Source organism: Equus przewalskii, chromosome 1 (genome assembly GCF_037783145.1).
Source record: "Equus przewalskii isolate Varuska chromosome 1, EquPr2, whole genome shotgun sequence".
In the NCBI taxonomy this organism is placed as follows: domain Eukaryota; kingdom Metazoa; phylum Chordata; class Mammalia; order Perissodactyla; family Equidae; genus Equus; species Equus przewalskii.
The window spans coordinates 34,158,871-34,184,874 of record NC_091831.1 but is presented as its reverse complement, the minus strand read 5'-3'; the positions used below and the strand labels follow the sequence as shown (position 1 = coordinate 34,184,874).

Genomic DNA, 26,004 nt, shown 5'->3' with positions numbered 1-26,004 from the left:
CTTCAGAATAGAAATAAGAAGAAGAAACTCCTGCCTGTGCCCACAGAGATCCTGAAAGTGCCCTATACTCAGCTTCAGTCCTTCCAGCTATGGTTAGAGAGCAGTCCAACCTGACCAAGGACCCAGCAGGAGATACTCCCATTTTTCCCCCTAGAGATCCTAAAAGGGCCCTATAGCAGGCTTAAACTGCTCCAGCAATGGTGAAGACGCAGTCCAACTTACCCAGGGACCTAGAGGGAGAGACGCCCATCCATGCCTCCAGAACCACATCTGCATACCTCAATTTTGTCTATAGACCCTAAATCAGCCCTGAGACTCAGTTCCAGCCTCTGTCAGTCACAGTCCATGATTAGTCCTGCCCACTCAGGGAACAACCCAGGGACCCTCCCAGGGATGTGGCAGAACTCTTCCCAGTGACTTGGCAGGACCCGCACCCACTCACACACCTGGTAAGAAGCCTGCTGTCAGAGGACCTGATTGTGGACCCTGAAGTAGATCCTTGTTCCATCACCACCATACTGAACAATGTCCTGGAGGTGGTCCCCATCCACCTGCTGACCAGACAGAATCCATGCCTGCCTGAGACCCTGATAACAGGCCACCTACCACAGAACCCACCGCAGACCCAGCAACAGGCTCATAACCAGACTCCTCCAACCCATAGAACTGTGATTCCAGAGATAATCCCATGAGCATGAGGAACCTACAGGAGAAGGTATTTGCCTGTGGAAACCAGACTGTAAAGACTGGAATTGAAAAATTCAATTCAGAGCTTCAACAGAAGACGTAATCATGCAGAATAAAGAATCGGTGAACATGAGGACAACTTATTTGAAGGCAGCCAGTTAGAGGATCAAAAATAGAATTAAAAAGAGTGAAAAAAGCCTATATGAATTACAAGACAATATTAAAGGAGCTAATATATGCATTATGGGAGTCTCATAAAGAGATGAGAGAGAGAAAGGGGCAAGAAGTTTATTTAAAGAAATAATGCCTGAAGACTTCCTAAATCATGGGAGAGATATGGACACCTAGGTATGTAAGCTTAAAGGACCTCAGGCAAGATCAACCCAAAGAAGATTACCCTGAGACATATTATAATCAAAATGCTAAAATTCACAAATAGAGAAAGGATTTTGAAAGAAGTAAGAGAAAACTGACTTAGCACATACAAGGGAATCTTCTCACTGTTGTCAATGGATTTCTCTGCAGAGATGTGTAAGCCAGGAGGGAGTGTGATGATATATTCAATGTGCTGAGAGGGGAAAAAAACCCGGCCAACCAAGCATACTATACCCAACAAAACTATCCTACAGAATGAATGAGAGATAAAGATATTTTCACACAATCAAAAGCTAAGAGAGTTCATCAGAACTAGACCTGCTTTACAAGAAATGCTAAAGACAATTATTAAAGTTGAAATGAAAATATGGAACTTAACAACATGAAAACATATAAAAGTATGAATTTCACTGGCAAAGCTTAATATATAGTTAAAGTAAAAAGTGCCCTAATACTATTGGTGGTGTGTAAATCAATTTTATCTCTAATTTAAAATTTTAAAGACAATAGTAATAAAATAAGTGTAGCTACAATAATTTACAAATGAATTCACAATATAAATGATGTAGAATGTGACATCAGTAGCATAAAATGTGGGGGAATAAGAAGTAAAAGTATAAAGCTTCTGCATGCCGTTGAAGGTAAGTTCTTATCAGCTTAAAATAGACTGTTATAACTAAGATAGGTTTTATGTGAGCTTCATGGTAACCACAGAGAAAAAACCTATAGTATACACACCAATGATAAAGAATTAAAGCACTGAAAACATATCAAGTATCCTTTACGACCACAATGGTATGAAATTAGAAGTCAATAACAAGAGGAAAGCAGGAAAATTCTCAAATTGTGGAAATTAAACAACACATTCATGAACAATGAATAGGTCAAGGAAGAAATCAAAAGGAAATCATAAAATATCTACAGAAATTGAAAACAAAAACACAACATAGCAAAACTTAAGGCATGCAGCACAAGCACTCCTAAGAGAGAAGTTTAAAATGATAAATGAAAGATCTAAAATAAACAAGCTAATTCTGTACCTCAAATAACTGGGTGAAAAAAGAATAAAGTCCAAAGTTAGCAGAAGGAAGGAAATAATAAAGATTTAAGCATAAATAAATGGAGACCAGAGAACAATGCAAAAATATCAGTGAAACTAAGGGTTGGTTTTTGGAAAAGATAAACAATATTGATAAACTTTTAGCTTGATTAACTATTAAAAAAGAGATAGAACTCAAGCATGTAGAAATAAAGAGAGGCATTACACTGATACTATAGAAACATAAAGCATCATAAGAGACTCATATGAATAATTACATGCCAGCAAGTTGGGTAACCTAGAAGAAACAGATAAATTCCTAGAATCACACAATATACCATGACTGAATCATGAAGAAATAGAAAATCTGAACATACCAATAACAACAAAGGAGATTGAGCAATAATCAAAATCTCCAAACAACAACAAAATCCAGGACCAGATGGTGTCACTGGTGAATTCTACCAAAACTTAAAGAGAGAATTAATGTCAATCCTTCTCCAAATCTTCCCAAAAAATTGAAAAGGAAGAAACACTCCCAAACTCATTTTACAAGGACAACATTGTCCTGGTACCAAAGAGATATAAGGACACTATGAGAAAAGAAAACTAAGGCCATTATCTATGGTGAATATACATGCAACAATTCACAGCAAAATATTAGAAAACTGACTTCAATAGCACATTAAAAGGACCATACACCAACCATTATCAAGTGGGATTTATCCTTGGGTTGCCAGGATAGGCACAAATCAATAAACATGATAACATCACATTGACAGAAATAAAGATAAAAATTGTATGAATCTCTCAATAGATGCAGAAAAAGCATTTGACAAAATTTAATACCCTTTCATGATAAAAACTCTCAACAAATTCAACATAGAAGGATTATATCTCAATATAACAAAGACTGTATGTGACAAATGCACAGCTAACATCATAGTCGGTGAAAGATCAAGAACAGGACAAGAGTGCCAACTCTCACCACTCCCATTCAAAACAGTAGTGGAGTGCTAGCAAGAGCAATTTGGCAATAAAAAGAAATAAAAGGCATCCAAATCAGAAATGAAGAAGTAAAATTTTCTCTGTAGACAACCTAATCTTATATAGAGAAAATCCTAAAGACTCTACAAGGAAACTGTTAGAATGAATCAACGAATTCAGTACACCTGTAGATACAAAATCAACATACAGAAATCAATTGGATTTCTAATTACTAACAATGAAATGTCTGGAAAAGAAATGAAGAAAACAATCTCATTTAAAATAGCATCAAAACAATGAAATACTTGGGAGTAAATTTAACCAAGGAGGTGAAAGATCTTTATGTGGAAAACCACAAGACAGTGAGGAAAGAAATTGAAGACACAAATAAATGAAAAGATATCCCATGTTCATGGTTTGGAAGAACGATATTGTTAAAATAGCTATACTATCCAGTGTAATCTAGAGGTTAAATGCAAACCCTATCAAAATTCCAATGGCATTTTTTTCAGGAAAAAAGCCCTAAAATTTGTTGGGAACCATAAAAGACCCCAGATATCATAGATACCCTGAGAAAGAAGAACAAAATTAGAGGTCTCACACTCCCTGATTTCAAAGTATACTACAAAGCTATAGTAATAAAAATGTTGTGGTGCTGGCATGAAAACAGATGCAAAGACTCATGGCACATAATTGAGATCCCAGAAATAAACCCACACATATGTAGTCAATTATTATTTGACAAGGGAGCTGAGAACACTCAATATGAACAGGATAAATCTTCAATAAATGATGTTGGAAAAACTAGATACATGCAAAAGAATGAAACTGAACCTCTATTTTATACCACTCACAAAAATTAATTAAAAATGGATTAAAAACTTAAATCTAAGAACTGAAACCATAAAACTCCTAGAAGCAAACATAGGGGAAAAAATGCCTTCATGTTGGTCTTGGCAATGACTTTTTGGACATGACACCAAAAGCACAAGCAACAAAAGCAAAAGTAAACAGCCGAGACTTGTTGGTACACAACCTGCCTGGAAGCTTCCTGAATGTAATCTGAAACTGGCCTCTGTACGTGGAGGACAAGGAGAGACTGAAGAAAATAGCAGACCATTTCAGATTGGTAGGTGGCAGGTTTAATAATCAAGGATAATCAAGGGAACTTACTTGTGAGGTTTGTCTAGGGCAGCCACAAGATGAATAATTTCTTCCCTCCTCCTCCAAATCTTATAAGTTTATATAGAGAGGCCTTAACTGGATTTAGTCATGTGCACATGGAGCCTTTACTGGGCTCAATCATATACCCAGTCCGTATGGGCTCAACACTACATTATTGTCTCAAGGCTGTGCCCCTGGGCAGATGCCTCCTGGGGAAGGCAAGCAAAGGATGCATTCCAAGGACAGGGGAGGGGGAGAGGAGCCTCCAATTGCCTGAGTCCAACTCACAAGCCAAACTGGTGGTCATGTCTTCTTGATGACCTGCCTCAATAGTACTAAATCAAACTAGAAATTTTCTGCACAGCAAAGAAAATGATACACAAAATGAAACGGCAACCTATGAAATGGGAGAAAATATTTGCAAACCATAAATCTGATAAGAAGTTAATATCCAAAATATACAAGGAAGTCATACAACTCAGTAGCAATAGAACAAAAACGGTAGTTCTCCCCTTTACTAAGGTTTCACTTTCTGCAGTTTCAGTTACCTGCAATCACTTGCAGGCCAGGAATATTAAGTGGAAAATTCTATAAATAAACAATTCATAAACTTTAAATTCTACACTCTTTTGAGTAGCATGATAAAGTCTTGTGCCATCTTGCTCTATCTCGTTTGGCATGTAAGTCATCCCTTTGTCCAGTGTACCACTCTGTATACAGAACATGCATTACTAACCTGCCCATTACTCAATTAACAGCTGTCTTGGTTATCAGGTCTATTGTTGTGGTATTGCAGTGCTTGTGATCAGGTAACCCTTATTTTACTAAATAATGGCCCCAATATATAAGAGTAGTCATGCTGGCAATTTGGATATGCTAAAGAGAAGCCATAAAATGCTTCATTTAAGTGAAAAGGTGAAAGTTCTTGAATTAAGGAAAGAAAAAAAATCTTATGCAGAGCTCCCTAAGATTTATGGTAAGAACGAATCTTCTATCCATGAAATTGTGAAGAAGGAAAAAGAAATTGATCCTACTTTTGCTGTTGCACTTCAAACTGCAAAAGTTACAGCCACAGTGTGTGATAAGTGCTTAGTTAAGAAGGAAAGGCATTAACTTTGTACAGTAAGGTATTTTGAGATAGAAAGATAACAAATTCACATAACAGTTTCTTATTATAATTGTTCTATCTTATTATTAGTTACAGTTGTTAATCTCTCACTCTTCCTACTTTATTAACTAAACTTTACCATAGGCACACCTAGGAAAATACATAGTATATATAGAGTTTGGTACTTTATGCAGCTTCAGGCATCAACTGAGGGTCTTGGAAAATATCCCATGTAGATAAGAGGGGACTACTGTAATCTAATTAAAAATGGGCAATGGACATGAATAGACATTTTTCTTAGGAAGACATACAAATGGCCAACAGGTGATCAATATAAGTAATCATCAGGGAAATGCAAATTAAATTCACAATGAAACATCTCTTCATGTCTTTTAGAGCGGCTATCACCAAAAGGAAAAGAGATAACAAGTGCTGGTAGAGTTGTAGAAAAAGAGAACCTTTGTGCACTGAGGTAGGATTGTAAATTGGTACAGCCACTTTGAAAAACAGAATGGATGCTCCTCAAAAAAATAAAGACAGAACTACCATATGATATAGCAATTTCACCTCTGGGAATATATCTAAAGGAATTGAAATCACTCTCTGGAAGAGATATCTACACCCCAATGTCATTGCAGTATTATTCACAATAGTCAAGACATGGAGGCAACTTAAGGATGGACATCCATGGATGAATGGATAAAGAAAATGTATATACATATACACAAACAATGGAATATTATTCAGTCCTAAAAGAAAAGGAAATCCTGCCATTTTCAACCACATAGATGAACCCTGAGGGCATTATGCTAAGTTAAATAAGTCAGACAGAGAAAGGTAAATCCTATATGTTCACACTTAAATGTGGAATGTTAAAAAAGCCAAACTCACAGAAACAGAGATTAGACTGGTGGTTGCCAGAGATTAGAAGTGGAGGAAATGGGGAGATGTTGGTCAAAAGGTCCAAACTTCAAGTTGTAAGATGCATAGTTTTTGTGGATTTAATGTATAGCAGAGTAACTATAGTTAACAATACTATATTGTATACAGGAAAGTTGCTGATAGTAGATCTTAAACATTCTCACCACAAAAAAAGGCAACTATGAGAAGTGATAGATACATTAACCAATTTTATTGTGGTAAACTATTTGCAATATATCAAATCATCATGTTGTACACCTTAAACTTACACAGTGTAATATGTCAAATAAATTTCCATAAAACTGGCTGAAACTGTTTTGCTGTTTAGTATTGATAGCATAGTAACAACTCAAATAAGTATTAATGACTGTGGTGGTCAATACAAGTGTTACACAGTATGATGAATAGAAGGCATATGTTTTTGCCATTAAAATAAAGAAATTTTCCTTAATAGAGTTTGAATGTTCACTTAATGTTGAGGGAAGAGGTTAATGGAGAGAGGAGGGGATAGAGAAGGCATTTCAGGGAAAGGGATGAAGTGGGAAGGAGGTGAACAATATCTTGAAGGACCCCTCCTTCAGGAGTTGCAGATGACAGCCCATCAGCAGCCAAATGGTCTGCCCTTCTTCATACAGGAACGAAGCAAAGCTGATAAGAAGGTGGCACAGAAGCAAACCCATTGACAACTGGAGTGGTGTCAATGTCCTTTGGATCAACCACGGATTTCAGAGTAAATTTTTGTAAAATAGTGGTCAGGAATAAAAACAGCTCCATGCGGGCCAGGCTCTCTCCCACACAAATCCGTTTTCCTGAAAATAGCAAACACAGAATGTGGATACTCCTAGGACAGTATGTTTCTGATTGGCACAAAAAGAACAAAGAATACACAGCAGCTATCTGAGCTATGATTGATTGGGTGGGTGGATTGAAGGACGGACGGATGAATGGAAGACAGGACAGCTGGAATGGTAAATGGACAGACAGATGGACAAAAGATGGACTCACATCTTCTTTTAACAGGTACACTTCACGCAACAAATTTTACTGAGTATCAGCTCTATATCAAGCATTTCATTAAATATTCCCACTTTATAACTGCTATTTTGACATTAGGGGTTCTATCAATCTCTTCCCAGAAACACATCCATGTTGCTTGTATTCCCTGTTTCCAGCCTGATGGTCCATGATCTTCCTTGCATTCTTCATACTTTTTTCACTCTCAGTTCTCTATACACATACTCTTCATTAATCTTCAACATGCCATACAGTTTCAAGATATATCTGATATTTTTCCCTCTGGCTAAGATGCTCTTATACTTCTCTTAGAAACCAGGTCAAATCTACTCTCCTCCTTATAATCTTTGCAATCCCTTCAGGCAGTAGAGTCTTACTCTCTCTGGGTTTCCTCAGCATCATCTTTATGCTACCAACAAAACATAGATCACCTTGAATCATAATTCTCTACTTTTCTAGCCTGTTAAAAAATGAGTTCTTGAAAGGAGGATTCAGTCCTTGTCATCTTAGTATGTGCAATGCCAGATCCAAAAGCAGGCATCAAAAGCCAAAGAATGAATGCAGGCAACACTATGGCCAGAAACTCAGTGCACAGCTCAGGTGCAGAGGCCCCAATGTTAAAAAATGAGATCTTTATCCTAGGAAGGTCTAGATGCCAGGGAATCATTAAAGGGTAATCTTTTACATTCCCAAGTTTTCCTTGACCCACAGGTATTGGCAGGATTTTCTGACATTCTTGAACTAAAGCACATGTCCTGCTTCTATGGTCCATTACCTCTGTTAAAATGTCCTGCCTCTATTCTTTCCTTTTTCTGTGCCTTTTATGAGGCAGCTCAAAATTCCTTTCTTCTAGTATAGTGTTTCCCAAATCGTTCTCCCAACAGTTTTAATTCATTTTAGGCCTCACTTTGAGTGTGGTATGAGAGACCAGGAAGGAGGCAGCTCTTTCTCCCCACCACCGCCCACCCCCCTCCCCCCCACCCCCAGCAGACAAATTGTGCTTCCCTTTCTGACAGCACCAGTCATACTGGATTATAATCATCTGTTTATTCATCTGCTTCACTCCCTGAGATGTGAGCCCTTTGAGTGCCCATTCTGTGTTTGTGGATACTCGTATCTTCAGAGCTAAACCTGGGGGTAAGAGGCAGAAATAAATCAAACCACTCTCTAGCTTTCTTACTTTGGAAGAACTAGGTCAGCTCTTCAAATCCCACTAATGTGGACCAATAATGAGATGTATCATGAAGTAGGAAAGTGCATGGACATTGGGAACTGGTGTTCTTGATCATGTACAAAGGTAAATTCTATGAACCTGAGAGTAGACACTTCAAGTTTAACTGATCCTGTGAAGGTAACGTGTTCTCTGAAGTATCGATGGAAATAAATTTTTATTGCCTGCTGAGAAAGCCATGAAGTAGTCACTCTTCTTAAAGTTGCCACTCTCATCCAGGAAGTGGCCAGGATCAAACACCTTTGGGTTGGGGAATTCTTTCTCATCATGCAGCACAGAAGTCAGGGATGTTAATATGGTAGTTCCCTGGAATGAATAGGTGAAAGTAAACTGAGTTATAAAGAAGTCATGGAGCTGGAAGAAATGCTAGAAATTACTTACTCCAACATATAACCTATAGATGAGGAGATTCAGGTCCAAAGAAGAGCAATGACATTTCCAGACAGCTATACCAAGTAATAAACAAGGATGATTTTAAGGCCAGTGTCAGCGATCTTACTAAAAGTAGCCTCTAATTACATTTGAAGTACTAAGTACTTGGGTACTTGAATGGCAAGCCTTCTGAAACTTACCTCTCTTCCTTAGCATCACATTTGGACACTGGTGTATTTCCTCACCTGCTGCTCTAGTGCATCTTTTCCATTTTCATGCATCTTATACGTGAACTATGGTTTAAAATGGATGTCTCTTTAGGCTCTTGAAATGTCCAGAGTATCTGTTCAGAGGGAGTTCTAAAATAGAGGTCTGATCTAAGTAGAAATTATCTCTTCTGGGATGAGAACAACAAGCACTGTAACAACTATGGAGTGTTTATCATTGACATGAAATTTGTTTCTCTTAATTTAAAAATGTGGAGGAGCTCTTCTCTACAGATGAATCCCGGAAAAACAAAATAAAATAAAAGGTAGAAGGGATGATAAATTAGAAAAAAATTGTCATTTTTCAAAAACAAAGGTCTTCAATTAATGCTAAAACTGTTGGGAGAACGATTTGGGAAACTGGATATTCACAAGGTCTTAAAATACCATGCTGTAATTTTGTATTAATTACATACGAAAAACAGAACCTTTGCAATGGAGAGATCTGGCAGCCATCATCCTATTAAGTGAGGAACACAGCATCAAAAACAATGGAATAAGTGACATTATGGGCTCCTGCCTCCTCTGTGTAATTCAATGGCACATACACACCAAGAACTATGTAGTTTTCTTGTCAAAATTGTAACTGGAATATAATCTCTAGAAGACAATGACACAGAACTAGACTGAGGAACATTTTATATGACAACTGGCCTGGATTCTTCAAAATGTCATTGGATTGAAATGGAAGTAACAAACAAAGGGAAGAGAGCCATTCTTGATCACAGGGAACTAAAAGGATAAGAAAATCAAATTATAAGCTTGTTCCTTGATTGAAAATTCAATTGCAAAGGAAAAAAAAACTATAAAGGGTATATTTTTTCATTTTTCGGTAAGATTCACCCTGAGCTCACATCTGTGCCAATCTTCCTCTGTTTTGTATGCGGGATACCTCCACAGCATAGCTGATGAGTGGAGTACGTCTGCACCCAGGATCCAAACCCGCGAACCATGGCTGCTGAAGCAGAGTATGTGGCACTTTGACCACTTAGCCATGGGGCTGGCCCCTAAAGTATGTTTTTTAAAAACTGGGAAAGTTTGAATTGATATTATTATGTCAGAGATAATTCCTTGAATGTGAATGCTATTATTGTTATGAAGGAGAAAATCCTTGTTTTTAGTAGATACATACTGAAGTATTGAGGTATTAAATGTGATAGATAGATATTTAGATATACAAGTACATATATACACACTTTCATATATAATACATATATAAATGTATACAATTGTTTTTAAATGTTATTTAGATTTAAAAGGTTTTTTTTAAATATAAAGTTGGGGGAAATTCCATCTTCTGAATTTATCATATATAAAGTCTATAATTTTGATTTTAAAAGTTTTCCCTTGAATGTTTTTACACAATTAATATGTCAAAACATTTCTTGAAGATGCAAAAGTAGATATATTTTAAACAAATAGTGCTGGAACACTTGGACATTCATTAAAAAAAAAGAAATGATGTATGACCGTAACCTCACACTACAAATAAAAATTAACTTGAAATGGATCACTGATGTAAATGTAAGAGCTAAAAGTATAAAAATTCTAGAAAATGGTACAAATAAGTGCCTGGGAACTTGTGCTGGAAAGTATGTTTTAGATAGGACACAAAAGCACAAATAATAAAAGAAATAATTGATAAATTGGACTCCATTAAAATTAAAAACTTCTGTTCTTTGTAGGCTGTTCTTAAGAAACTAAAAGAAGAAGCCACAGACCGGGAATAAATATTATAAAGCATGTATCTGATAAACAACTCATATTCAACATACATAAAGAGCTAGAGCAATTCGATCATAATAAAAATGATATCATAGAAAATAGGCATATAATTTGAGCAGACACTTTGACAAAGAATATACTTGATGGCCAGTAAGGACGTGAAAAGAAGCCATACATTATTACTCATGAAGGAAATGATTGTTCAAACAAAATGTGATATCATTACACCACCCGTATAGTAGCTGATATTTAAAAAGACTAAACATGGCAAGTGATGGAGGATACATGGCACAAATGGAACTCTCATGCATTGCTGGTGGGAATGCAAAATGGCACAACTGCATCATAAAACAGTTTGTCAGTTATGTATAAATGTAAACACTTCTGCAACAACCCCACTCTTTAGGAATTTACTGAATAGAAATGAAAACATATGTCCATACAAATATCTGTATGTGAATGTTCATAGCACTTTTATTCAAATAGCCAAAAACTGGAAACAACTAAAATATCCACTACTGGAGAACAGATCTTCAATTTGTGGTGTTCCACATCACGGAATATAACTCAGAAATAAAAGGGAATGAACTACTGCTACATGTAAGAAAGCAATGATTCTGATCAAGTGTTTTCCCAGCTTCGAAATAAAAACTTAAAAACATGAAGGCATAATCTGGGCACATGAAATACAAATCGCCAATCTGCACTCAGAGGAAGTCATCCTTCCCTAAAAGTGTTTTCTCAGCCATCACAAGATTATCACTAGGCAAACAATTTTACCCTCTTCCTACTTTTCTGCATCAGCTTATTAAATTTGAACATTTGTCTCTTCAAGGTATAAATATACAATCCCTTAAGTGAAATCTCTGGATCCTAATGTATTCCCATTTTCAGAGTTGTTTAATATTTTAGAACGGATTATGTTGTATACACTGTAGAATTTATGATACTTGCAAAAGATTGTAGAGTTATACCATATCATAAAATACATTGATACTTTTTAGCAAAATATAAATATTCACACAAAGTAGGATAAGGAGGAATATAAATGGTTCACTTCAGTCCAAGTCAGGTTTTGACCACCAATGAAACTATACGAAACTTATATTTATTTGTATTTTCAGGACTTTCAGTATTGCAAAGTTGAGGATGAGGGATTTCTAACTCTGTATTAAAAAAAAAATTTAGATCCACACTACCCAACACAGTAGCCACATGCCACACATGATTATTTTTATTTAAATTAAATTAATTAAGAGTAAATAAAATTAGAAACTGGAGCTCAATAAGCATATGGGACAAGTGGCTACTGTATTGTACAGCACAGATAGAGAACATTTCCATCACTGCAGGAAGTTCTATTGTACAGGGCTGTCTTAAATCAGTTGTCAGCAAAGCACAGCTTGTGCAAATCCAGTCTGACACTTGTTTTTGTATAGCCCATAAGCTAAGAATTTTAAAATTGAAAAAATCAAAAGAAAAATAATATTTTGTGACGGGTAAATTATATGAAACTTAAACATCGTCATCCATAAATATTGGAACAAAATCTAATTTAATTTACGTACGGTCTATGACTGCTTTTGTGTTACAATGGCAGAGTTAAGTAGTCGCGACAGAGACCCCCATTGCCCCAATATTTACTATATGGCCCATTACAGAAAATGTTTGCCAACTCCTGTCTTAGATCAGTATCTCCACATAGCTCAGTGGCTCCACCCTGTGGTAGAGAAATCATTTATTTGCTTAGGAAGAGGGTAGATAGAATCAGCCACTCAGTCTTGCTTATTTCTATACTAGGCTGTCCCATGCAGAGAGAATGGGTCATTCCCTTGGGCTCTTGGTTCACCATACTCAAAAGTCACCAGGAACAACATGATCTGCCATGCAGAGAAATTTATGGGTGTGTTCGGTAGATGCAATGCTGCCCTCAAGCAGGTACTCAAATCTGATGTAGCAGATGGAGGAGACTGGCAATCCTTATCTGATTCCTCAGTCTACTTCCAATTTAGTTAGTAACAGGAGGAGAAGCAAGTTTTATTAATATTACCCTCATGCTCCAAAATTAAAACAGAAAAGCCTTTGCCTGGTAGCGTTTTTTTGTTGAAAAAACAGTGGACTTGAAGTCCTAACCTTTGCATCTGATCTGTGGTCATCAGGGCAAGCCCCATTACTTGTTGGTAAAGTCCTCAATTCCCTCTTCCCCAGAGGATGGTGATGGTAATTGCAACCTTACCAAGCTTACAACTCTTTTTCCCTCATAGAAATAGAATTTTTAGTTAAATTATTTCTTATTTTGCTAGTAATATGTGTTAGTTTCAAGTGGAATGAAGCAGCTTGCAGCATAGCAACTATAAAATCTGAATAAATATAAAAATAATGTGTTAGAAAGCATTGGAAATCTGCTAAAACAAAAACTTTTCTCAAGATTCTAAAGATGAGAGAATCTCAGAGAGGTCAGCTGACACCTACAGTCAATTTTAGACTGTCTTCATTTCCAATTCTGAATGAGAGCAGGAAGCATTACATTATTCTGACTGCCTAGTGGAGAACAGCAGAATTCCTTCTAGAGGAATATAAACCTCTCTGAAACACTCTCGTTTTTCATATGTAATATCTTGTATTTAACCAAAATTGATTAGGCATTCAAAGACACTACTATGCGGCCAGAAAGAGTGAGAGGAGAAGGCAGTAAAAATAGACATAAACTAGGTAACATTTCCCACCTCATTTTATGATGCCAGCAATATTTTGATATCAGAAAACCGTCAAGAAAATTTTGAGAAAGAAATATTGCAGATCAATCTATCTTATGAATGTAAGAATAAAAGCCAAGAACAAAACATAGCAAATCACATCCAGCTGTGTACTTATAATGTGTATATTTAGTGGATAAAGGAGGGCCAACGTATACGATTATATCAATAGATGCAGAGAATCTTTCTGACAGAATTGTATACACATTCATGACAAAATATCATACAAAAATAATAGAAAGTGAACTTCCCTAATCTATAAAGAATATCTACCAAAATATACGTAATAAATCATTATCAATAGTGTAGTGTTAAACCTCCAACACCTCCTGGAAATCAAAAATGAAACAAGGAGGTCCATTAGTACCATTTTTTGAACACTATCTTGAAAATTCTAGCCAATGCAATAATTCAATAAAGAGAAATTAAAATCATGAGTATTGGCAAACAAGAAATAAAACAAATGACCAAACAAAACTAATAGATACAGAGAATAGATTAGTGGCCGGCAAAGGGAAGGGGGGTTGGGAGTTGGGTAAAATGGGTAAAGGGGGTCAAGAGGTACAAACTTCCAGTTATAAAATAAATAAGTCATGGGGATATAATGCACAACATGGTGACTATAGTCAATATTGTATTGCATATTTGAAAGTTGCTAAGAGAGTAGATCTTAAAAGTTCTCATCACAAGAAAATAAAATTTGTTCACTTTGTATGGTGACAGACGGTAACTAGACTTATTTTGGTGATAATTTCACACTGTAATAAATATAGAATCGTTATGTTGTACACCTGAAACTAATATAATATTGTATGTCAATTATATTTCAATAAAAAAGAAACACAATAAACATTAACCCATACAGCAGGATTGTGCACAATGAAACTCCAAATGAATCTACACACAAACTATTAGCAATGATTAGTAAATTTATCAAGGTTGCTACATAAAAGGTCATCAAAATAATAAAATTAATTACATTTCCATATACCAGATGCAAAGAAATGGAAAAGACATTTTTAAAATTATACAATTTATAATAGGGTCAAAAATATTAATTCCTAGGAAAAAACTAATAAAAGATATGCAAGCTGTTGCAATGAAAGAAAACATTATTTAAAAAATAAAGAAAGCTCAAATAACTTGGAAGCATATGCCATATTCATGAATTCAAAGTGTAACATGTCAGTTTTTCGTGATGCCAATTCTTTTCAAAATGATCTGTAAATTTAATGTCACCCTGATAAAATCCCAGGAGAGTGTTTTAGGAAATTAACAAACTAATACTAAAATTTATTTGGAAATGTAAATAGCTATGGTTGGTCAAAATAATCTTGAAGAAGCAGAAGAAATCTGCAAGACTTACACTGCCAGGTATCAAGAGCTGTTATAAAGCTTGATAGCCCAAATTACATACAATACAAAGTCCTTTAAAGCTGCCAAATGCATGATTTTTGCATTTCTCTCTTCTTGTGTTGGTAGAAGAGTGGAACTGTATTGTGAATATGGGAACTTCAAAAATGTTCAGGTCACTATAAGAGAAACAAATCTTACCTTGGGGATGAGGTAGTTTCTGAACTTTATATCATGTGTCACTGCGTGAGGCAAGTTGGTGGGAATGAGGTCAATGTATCTCTGAATCTCGTGCACCACAGCATCCACGTAGGGCATGTGGCTCCTGTCCTGCATGCAGGGGCTTCGGTGTCTGCCAATCACGCGGTCAATCTCTTCCTGGATTTTGGCTGATAAGACACAAGTAAGATTAATGGATAAGAAGTAAAATGGCTCATTTGCCACAGCAATTTGGGGTTACATTAACAATTATGAAGGTTTTCCAATGTCACTACAAATGTAATTTGTATGCCTGTAAGTACACCTAGATTTGGAGAATCGCTATACTATAACATATAACTCTCCTACAAGGTAGGCATTAGATGTATCTGTACATACCTATACATTACCATTATGGATAATTAATACAAATAGAAATGATGAAATTTTTCAAAATATGAACCATTATCACATAATTAACTCAAGAAATTATTGTCACTGCAGAAAGAAAAACAGGAATAAATATTAATTTACATAAAAATAATACACAATGTTTTAGATCTGTATGGATGTAAGTCTTTGTGTGTGTGTTTGCATGTGTGCACATGCAACTTGCAATGGATCCCTTTCAACCCCCCACTCCCCAGATACAGCCTCTGAATCGCTCTAGCAGTTTCTTCTGAAATGTATATTCATATTTCTAAATAGTGACTCTTTCTGATTGTACTTATTCATTTATCCAACTTTAGGCCTTATCTAATGAAGTCATGGTATGAGAGATGAAGATTTACATCTCCATTTCCACTCCATACAAAATACACATGAAGAGACACACACACAAACATATACACACACTTCACCTCATTCCACTTTCACCTATACGTTTTGATCATAATTTTGAGTATATCAATACACATTGTTTACTCCATTATAACCACATAAATATTGTTCACTGGTAAGATAACTATGATTATTTTTCACTTTGCATATTTTGAAGTTATTTTTAAACAATTTATATCAATTCCTAAATTTCTCGTTGCCTATTTAGAATTGTTCCCAAATGATCAGGCAGATGCTTTAAACTCCTAGTAACAATTTTTTCAAATGCTCAAACCTCAGATTGTCAATCATTTCTCTCTTATTTTTCTTAACTTCCTTCACACTTGCTTTATCTATCTAGTACAATGTAAACTGGTTGTTTCCCAGGCCTGGGCTCAAGTACCCTCCCTGAAACTTCCAGCCTCCTACAGGAGGTCTTCCAATTCCTGGAGTCCATGACCCTGTCTGACCTGGTGTCAAGTATTTGGATGGCTTATATCCTCCAGTATCCCTCTGAGAAAGTGGAAAGAGGAAGTAAAATTTTTAGTTAACATGCACATGTGAAAATATGTTTTTTCTACTAATACACAAGATGATAGTTACTCTTGAGAATGCTGATACCATTCTATTCCTAATCTTTTATATATACGACCTGATTTATCTCTGAATGTTTTTGTGGTTTTAACTTTTCCCTGATGTTCTGAAATTTCGTGATGCTGTGCTCCAGGTGCATGCCTTTATTTCATTTACTCTGCTAGATACTTGGAGAGAATGTTGTATCTTGATGCTGGAATATACAGGCAATTCATTTGGGAAAACTCTCTTTCCTGTGAGAGAAAAACAATTACCTGCTCCAAAAAATTACAGAGAGAATCTGTACAATTATACAAACCTGTACACATTGTAGAGGGAGCCTCCTGTCTTCTGCCTCATTCTCCCCTAACTTATCAGACACTTGGTACTTCCAAATAGAGAGAATTGTGGAGATTTAGGGACACAAATTAGCTTTTCCATGTGGACAAATCTTCTGACATTTAGGTTCTAACTTCATCCTCTCTGCTGAGGTAATTATCACCCTTCCTTCTGCTCTCTGTGTTTCATAAATTTGTTAAAGACTTGTTGGCTGCTTCCTGTACTCCTCTTCTCAAACTTCAAAGGACTAATTAATTCTCATTTGTAATTATTTTATAATCATTTCAATGAGATCCTGACACAAAGAAAGGCAATGTATGTTTCTAATCTACTATGCACAACTGGAACTCTTTTGAGGTAAATTGGTAAAATAAAATTGTTCATAAAAGATAAAATTATTTGCCCACCAAAATTCTTATTTTGGCAAACTCAGTTTCCTGGAAACAGACTTCTGAAATAATAAAATGCCATTAAGCATGTCTTCTGCTTAAATAGCAACACCATTCTTTGAATCTAGCCTTTTGAAATATTTCTCAGACTGTGGAAATTTTCCCAGGCTGCCTCACTAAATTTCTAGAATTTCCACTTATGTTTCTGTAAAAATAGTTTCCATATTCCCTACCCCATCGTTAGAATGCTGCTTTATTTTCAGAATAAGGAAAGATTTCTGCAAGAACATAACTGCCATTCAAAGTGGCCTCTTCTTAAGAAAACCAATAAGCAATCTTTGGTCAATTCACAATGGCTGTTGCCTGACACTAATCACCTCCCAATGGAATCCAGACACTGCACCAAAACTTTATTGCTTTCCTATGACCCACACTGTCATTCACTTCTCTCAGTCACTAACCTCTATTGTGCAAAGCTGTGTCATTTTTATCCATTCATTAAGTTTCGACAAATTACAGCTCGTGGTACAGAAATTTCAATAATGAGGCTTCTAAAGAGACATAAGATGCAGAACACTAACAGTGTCTTGCCAGATTTCTATTATTAAATTCACCCTGTTCACAATCTGTAGTCATACCTGTGACCTCTGGGTGCTTTATCAGAAGCAGGAGTCCATATCTCAAGGTGGTGCTTGTTGTCTCTGTCCCAGCAGAAAATAAATCAAATACAGCGTTTATCAAATTTTCAGTAGTAAATTCAGACTGTAGATTGTGCTTGTCCTAGGAATGATTTATTGCAATTATTTGCAAATTAGTTTGCCAGCATATTTAATTACAATAAATGCAAAATAACATAGATTGTTATAAAGTTAAGCCATCATTGAAACTGAATAGTGCAGTATTAGAAAAACCCACTGTATGGTATGGTAGATTGCGGAATACTTGGCCCAATCTTCATTTCCTACTCCATGACTCCTTGCTTGCCTAAAAATTTCATTTACGATTATTTTTTTTTAAGATTTTATTTTTTTTCCTTTTTCTCCCCAAAGCCCCCCAGTACATAGTTGTATATTCTTCGTTGTGGATCCCTCTAGTTGTGGCATGTGGGACGCTGCCTCAGCGTGGTTTGATGAGCAGTGCCATGTCCGCGCCCAGGATTCGAACCAATGAAACACTGGGCTGCCTGCAGCAGAGCACGAGAACTTAACCACTCGGCCACGGGGCCAGCCCCACATTTACCATTATTTTTGCAGTTATATGGGCCATATAATATATTTTTGGCAAATGAGATCAAGCAAAATCTTATTGGTGCCACTTCTCTTTCCTTCTTCTTACTCAAAACACAGAGGTGAAAGTGGAGGGGAGGTAGACATCATTTTGGGACAGCAATATTTAAGCATGAAGATAAAGGCCTGTATACTAAGTATGGTGAAGGAAAATGGAAGGTGCTTGACCCTGTGATGAGTCAGGGCTACTGTACTAACCCTAGAATGGTTCACTACAAGACTCTACGTATGTAAGATAAATCAGCAAACTATTTGTTTAAGACATTGTTAATTGGATTTTCTCTTATTTGTAAGCAAATATAATCTTAATTGATTCTAATGAGTAAATTAGAGCCATATCATGGAAGATGTAATAAGCCTAAATCAAGAGTATGCAGTTCTCTTTTTTTATTTTTTTGAGGAAGATTAGCCCTGAGCTAACATCTGCTACCAATCTTCCTCTTTTTGCTGAGGAAGACTGGCCCTGAGCTAACATCCGTGCCCATCTTCCTCTACTTTTTTTATATGTGGGACACCTACCACAGCATGGCTTGACAAGTAGTGCCATGTCCGCACCCAGGATTGGAACTGGCGAACCCTGGACCGCCGAAGCGGAAGGTGCGAACTTAACTGCTGCACCACTGGGCCGGCCCCAGTTCTCTTTTCTTTTAAAGAGCTTAGCTGGATTCACTATTACCTAAAGATTCATTATGAAATTGAAATTGTACAACAGCTAAGATGGCAGTACATCCTAGAACAGGTTATAGAGAAAGAGAATGGATTCACAAAAACAAGATGAGGCTGACCACTATTGTATTCCAGATGTAAGGCAATAGGCAACTTGGTCTAGGAAACAAGTGCAGGGATGAATAGAAATTATAAATATGAGGGACACCACAAACATGAAGACAGAGAGTTCAGGCATTAATTCCCCAGAAGAGATAAAGTTGAGGGTAAGGGTAGTGCAGATGCTAAAGATAAGGGACTGAATAAATGGAACTCTCAACAATTGGTGATTGGAAGAGGGAAAGCACTTGATAAGGACAACTAAGGTTGATTTAGGACTGAGGGGATTATGTGACACAAAAGTGACAACAAGAGGTTAATTTTTAATGTTGACTAGACAGTCAAAAAATATATGTTTATATATATATATAAGTGAACCAGTCCTTAGGCCAGCATTAATTTAACGGTGCTCTTATAATCTCCAGGTGACCTGTGGCATGTCTAATATTATGTAATCAACAACATTAAGACAGATTTAACCCTCTGAACAGATGTACTTCCTAGACAGAGACAGTTATAGCCCTTATTAACATTGGCTTTCCATGATTTTCTAAGCTTTTCAAATCAAAATTACCTTAAAGTCAGTAAGAAGAGCAGTATACTCATAAACTAATATTAATATTTTATCTGTTGACATGAATTTGGATATTTAGTGGCAATGTGCATATATTCAAACAAAATTAAGCTAGACTATATAGAGCAATGTTGAATGAAATCAAAGAAGACCTAAATAAATAGAAACAAATTCCATGTCATGAATCAAAACACTTAATATTGTTAAAGTGGCACAAAGACGGCAGAGTAGAAAGTTTCAGAAATGACTCCCTCTACAGAAAGAACTATTGACCTGGTATGAGCTTCTGAAGCAACTATTTTGGAACTCTGGAGTCTAGCTGAACACTTAGAGCATCCAGGGGAGTGCTTGATGAGAAAGAAGTTCATAAATTTTCCTTTCAGTTATTATGTTTTTCAGCTCTTATTGATTCTTTCTTATATTTTCTATCTCTTTGTTGAAGCTTTCACTGTGCTCATTCATTCTTCTTCCAAGTTCAGTGAGCATTTTTATGACCATTATTTTGAACTTTTTATCAGATAGGTTGCTTATCTCCATTTTGTTTAGTTCTTTTTTCTGATATTTTGTCTTGTTCTTTCATTTGACTCATATTCCCCTGTCTCCTCATTTTGACTAACTCTCTGTGTTTGTTTCTATATATTACCTAAATCAGCTACTTCTCACAGTCTTGAAGGAGTAGGCTTGTATAGGAGAATTCCTATGGGACCCAGAAGCTCAGTCTTTTCTGGCCACCTGAGCCAAGCACTCAAGAGGCATCCCCTATGTGATCTGCATGAGACATCCTGTTGCAGCCAGGCTGTAACTGTGGAATGTTGATCGGGGCTGGCTTTCAGCCCGCTGCAAGGTGCAGTCATGACCACTGTGGTGCATTGGTAGAGGAGGCAGGCCCCAGGCCCAGTTTCTGGTTTCATCCATACCTGCCACAAGCACATTGGCGAGTGGGGTTTGCCCTGGGCTTGCTGCTAGGTGCATCTTTGAACCACTTTCACACATTAGTTGATGGAGCAAGTCAAAGGCTGTCTTCTAGGTATGTCTGTGACTGCTGTGACACATTGGTGGGCAAGACTGGTCCCTCGTCCGTCTGAAAGGCATGTCTGTGACTGCTGCAGTGATTTTGTGGGTGGGGTTTTCACTGGGGTGCACCCACTGGCACTAACAGATTAGAGGGAGAATTTCAAAATGGTACCCATCAGTGCTGGCATTAGCAAGGTAGACTGAAATCACAAGAATGGCTCCTGTTACTGTCTCAGTGCCTGGGGGAAGTTTCTGCTGATTCGTGCCTCTCTGGCCAATCCTTTAAAGTCAGTAATGAGTCTCCTTTACCTATATTTTATGCATTTTCCAAACTGCTGTCTTTGGGCTGGTTTACAGGTTGAGTGAATCAGCAGGCAAGCACTTTTAAGAGTGGGTTTTCCATTTCCTATTGTTTTATAGTTTTCCTGGACATATCCCCATTGATTTTTGAAGCCCAGTGTTTGAGGGGCTTGTCTCTCTTATGCAAGATCTAAAGTTTGTGGTGGCTGATGTGGAGCTCAAATCCCTTGTTCCTAAGGGGAGCAATTCATACCTTTGAGATCTCTCTAGATTGTGAATTGCAGTGGCTGCGGTGTGTTTTTTCTTTGGTGGGCCCATAACTCTACTTTTTTTTTAAATTGTTTTGATGCTGCCCCTTTATCACTCATTGTGGAGGCTCTGTTCATCCAATCTTCAGGTCCATTTCAGAAGAAATTATTGCAAACCGTTGTAGATTTGGTGTTTGTGGGAGGAGGTGAGTTCAAGATCTTCCTATGCCACGATCTTGAGCCTCCTTCTATTTACGTAATGAATCTAAAATGAATTGTAGACCTACATGACCAAGCTAAACTTATACCACTGTTAGGAAGAAACAGAGGCATAAATCTTTGTGACCTTCTATTAGGTAATTTTTCTTCAATATGACACCAAAAGCTCAAGCAACCAAAGAAAAACAGATAAAGTGAATTTCATCAAAACTAAAAAGTTTTCCACTTTAAAGGACATCAAGCAATAAAAAGATAACTCACAGAATGGATAAAACATTGGTAAATTATCTGATAAGGAATTTCTATCTAGAATACGTAAGAACCTTTACAACTTGATAATAAATAAAAACAAATAACCTGAGAGTAAAAGGGGAAATAATTCCAAGATTATCTATCTATCTATCTATCTATCTATCTATCTATCTATCTATCTATATAAATGGCTAATAAAACCATGGAAAAGATGCTCAACATCATTAACCATCAGCAAAATGCAAGTCAAAATACAATGAGAGACCATTTCACATCCATTAAGATTGCTATCATCAAAACTACAGAAAATAGCAAATGTAATGGGGATATGGAGAAATTGGGACCCTCATATGCTTCTAGTGGGAGTATGAAATGGCTCAGCTACTATTCTGCCTGTGTTTTCTTCTAAGAGTTTTATAGTTTTATCTCTTCCATTTGGATTTTTGATCCAGCCTCAGTTCATCAAAAGATGAAACATAGAGTTACAACACGACCCAGGATTTCCACTCCCAGGTATATATCCAAGAGATATAAAACCATAGGTCCACACAAACAGTTCTACAGAAATGTTTATAGAAGTATTATTCATAATAGCCAAAAAATGGAAGAACTGAAATATCCATCAATTGATGAGTGAATAAATAAACATAGTATACCCATACAATGGAATATTATTCATCCGTAAAAAGGAATGAAGTCCTGACACATGCTACAATGACGATAAACCTTGGAAACAGGCTAAGTGAAAGTAGTGCTTTCAGTTATGTCAAGTGAAAGAAGGCAATCACAAAAGTCCACACGTTATAAATTCAGTTTCTCTAAAATATCCAGGATAGGCAGATCTACAGTAACAGAAAGTAGACTAGTTGTTGCCTAGGGCTGGGATGTTTGGGGAAAATTGGGGAATGACTGCTAAAGAAAGGAGATTTCTTTTTAGAGTGATGAAAATGTTCTCAAATGATGATGATGATGGTTTCAGAACTGTGAAAATACTGAAAACCATTAAATTGTGCACTTCAAGTGGGCAAGTTGTATGATATGTGAATGCTATCTCAACAAAGCTGTTACAAAAAAATTTAATCAAGATCTTAAATACATTATGAGACCAAAGAAACAATATTTTTCTTTTTTTGAGGAAGATTAGCCCTGACCTAACGGCTGCCGCCAATCCTCCTCTTTTTGATGAGGAAGACTGGCCTTGAGCTAACATTTGTGCCCATCCTCCTCTACTTTATATGTGGGATGCCTGCCACAGCATGGCTTGACAATTGGTGGGTAGGCCCGCACCTGGGATCCAAACTGGTGAACCCCAGGCCACTGAAGCAGAACATGTGAACTTAATCACTGTGCCACTGGGCTGGCCCCAAAACAATGTTGTTTTTAAATGTAGTACTCAGGAAATAACAACTTGAAATAGAAACATCAGAGATCTTACAGCTCTCCCTGACCTGAGATTAATGAAGAGGCTTCACAGCATCAAGGAAAGTCCAATAATTGTAAGAAAAATATGGTGAAGTCATGTAGGTGCATTTTTCTGGGAAATTCTCCACACATTTAATCAGTTTTTCAAATTAACACACCCCAAAAAGAATGTCATTGCTTTAACAGAAAAGAAGGCAGAGAGGCAAAGTAATTTGCTTTTTCCCTCTTCTAGTTTCTTCAAACCATTTCATCTTGTTACTTTATTACGGTTATAACACATGATCTTAAGGTCTAGCTCAAATTCTAAGGGTGATTCGTTGAATATCATCTCCTTCAGCATCTGTGACTCACTTCACATCTTGCCCTAATAAGTGATTTTTCATATCTGCTCAGTGCTACAAAGTGATTGAGTAAAATAATGGTAGCCCCAGGGGAAAGAATTTTCTTCTCTGAAGTTAGCTTTTTACAAATTATGCTGGAGTCTACCTCAGCTCACATCAATGAGAACCTTGTTCCAACACAAGTGTCTTCCTGGTAATGGTATCTATTAACTTCTTTACTTAGTTTTTCAACTTGATGCTACCACTATTGAAATTCACCATTCAAATCTTTCCCACCTTAGTCGAACTTCCCAAATGGGACATTTGATCTCATCCTTGAAGTTTCCTATACAAGTACCTGTAATTTGCCTTCCATCCTTTCCTCTCTACTAAAGCACTCTCTGTAGAATTCCTCTGGCACAAAATCTAATAAAATCCAAGGACCTTCCCAGGGATGGCATTCTTTATTTCCCAATGTTATCTGTTCCATTTCTTCTAAAATGTTGCTTCTACTTTGACTTCTATGGTACAGTCTAATTAATTCTCTCCCTAGATCTCTGAAATTTGATATGATGGATAAACCTGATATTATTTGAGATTCCTCTGCACTTCTATGGCCCAGACCGCCATCAAGTCTAAGTTTAAAGAGATGAAAAATCTCCAAGCTAGTCCTTGAACTCCATTCTCATCATACAGATCCCTCCATAGGATAACTTTTCTTAATAATTATCTGAATTGCATTCTTGTTTTGTCTCATATTTCTTCCTGAACAAATCAAAATTTTCCATGACAGCATTCATGCTTACACATTACTTGAGAATATCAACTTCCAACTCTTTATCATTCCAAATTCATTTTCAGTTACACTCAGTTACGGCTTCCCTTTTTCATCTACCTAATCTTTTTGCCAACACACACCTCTGAACTTTTGCATTCACCAGTCAATCCACCAGAAATTCCCTTCCCTGTCCCTCATTGAAAACATTTTAAGATCTACTCAAACCTCAGAATATTCAAGAAGCCTACATTGGTCAAGCTGTTCCTTCCCATTCATCCATATACTGAGTACAAATGATCATTTCCATCTTCATTTTATTGCTCAATACTTTGTATTTTGTTACTTTTTGTAATTGTACCCATATCACCTGAGTTGTGCATCCTGTTCTTCCTCGAATATATTATCAGTACCTAAGAACAAGGTCCATTTATTCTAGTCATCTAACAATTCAATTTTAAATTTTCCCTGATGCCTAATGCAGATCCACCCTCACAATAAGTACTTAAAGTGCTTGGAAAGTATTTCTCGTCTGACCATTTAAACATCCCTAGTAACTACAGTATTAATCAATGAACCACAAAATGCACAAGCAGTCAAGTAATTGAACTGTTGTTAACATTTACCTGTTCCATTTTGATCAGGAAACAATCAATGAAGTCCCGAGGATTGTTAATGTCTAGAGATTCTTGGTGTTCTTTTATTTTCTCCAAAAGATAACTTTTTGTATAAGTAAAATTTTTAGATAATTTGTTATGACTCCCTGGGAAATACTCCATTAAAGCAGGAAAAGCATTGCAGATCTAAAAGATAAAAAAAATGTTTATTAAGTAAAAAACACTCAGTGAAGACATGTAAATCATATGCAAAGTCCTGGCTAGAGACTGTTAATATACAACCAATAAACTATGGTCTTTCCCTTAAGGGAGGAATTTCACTGTGCATATAGTAATTCTCTATGCTTACAAAAACTTCAGGAAGAGAATATGACCAAAGAATAAAATGATAATCATTTCTTAGACTTATAGATCATTGTCAAAAATAAATAACATGTTTATATCAAATCTCTCATGTGTTACATCAATTTATCCTACCAACTGGAAATATAGGGTGACATTAATTGATATGATTCACATTTTGTAGATGAGGACAGAGGTTAAGAGAGTTTGAGTAACCTGATAAAGAGCATAAGCTAGTGTCTGCTGTTTCTCACTTGCATCAAACAACCTCACAAACAGAATCAGTACGTTATTATGGAGAATGTCTTGAAAATAACAAGAAATCCAATTGAGCATTTTATGTATAAAATAACTGTGCACAAGAGCAGTTAAGTGAGTTCTCTAAGATCACACAATTATCTCTTAGACGGAATATAAGACATGGCAGCTCAGCATAGGGTGATATTGTGTTTGTTTAGGGTTCTTACACCACAAAGCCCAATCATTTTGTCATTCCTAACCCAGTTATCTTTTCAGCTAGGATCCCAACTGAAGCATCAAACATCCCCTCCCAG

General features: G+C 36.4%; 1 protein-coding gene across 3 annotated transcripts in view; it reads right to left on the bottom strand.

The window, feature by feature from the left end:
- Window positions 1–6,473: 6,473 nt before the first annotated feature.
- Window positions 6,474–26,004, bottom strand: part of LOC103563726 (cytochrome P450 2C19-like) — a 31,993-nt gene continuing 12,462 nt past the window's right edge. For all 3 annotated transcript variants that reach the window (XM_070561362.1, XM_070561352.1, XM_070561344.1), the window contains 5 exons: window positions 25,118–25,294; window positions 17,955–18,096; window positions 15,200–15,387; window positions 8,691–8,832; window positions 6,474–7,090 (listed from right to left, as the gene is read on the bottom strand). In XM_070561362.1, coding sequence (XP_070417463.1) covers window positions 6,909–7,090; window positions 8,691–8,832; window positions 15,200–15,387; window positions 17,955–18,096; window positions 25,118–25,294 — 831 coding nt within the window. In that variant the 3' untranslated portion in view covers window positions 6,474–6,908. The remainder of the gene's footprint in view (window positions 7,091–8,690; window positions 8,833–15,199; window positions 15,388–17,954; window positions 18,097–25,117; window positions 25,295–26,004) is intronic.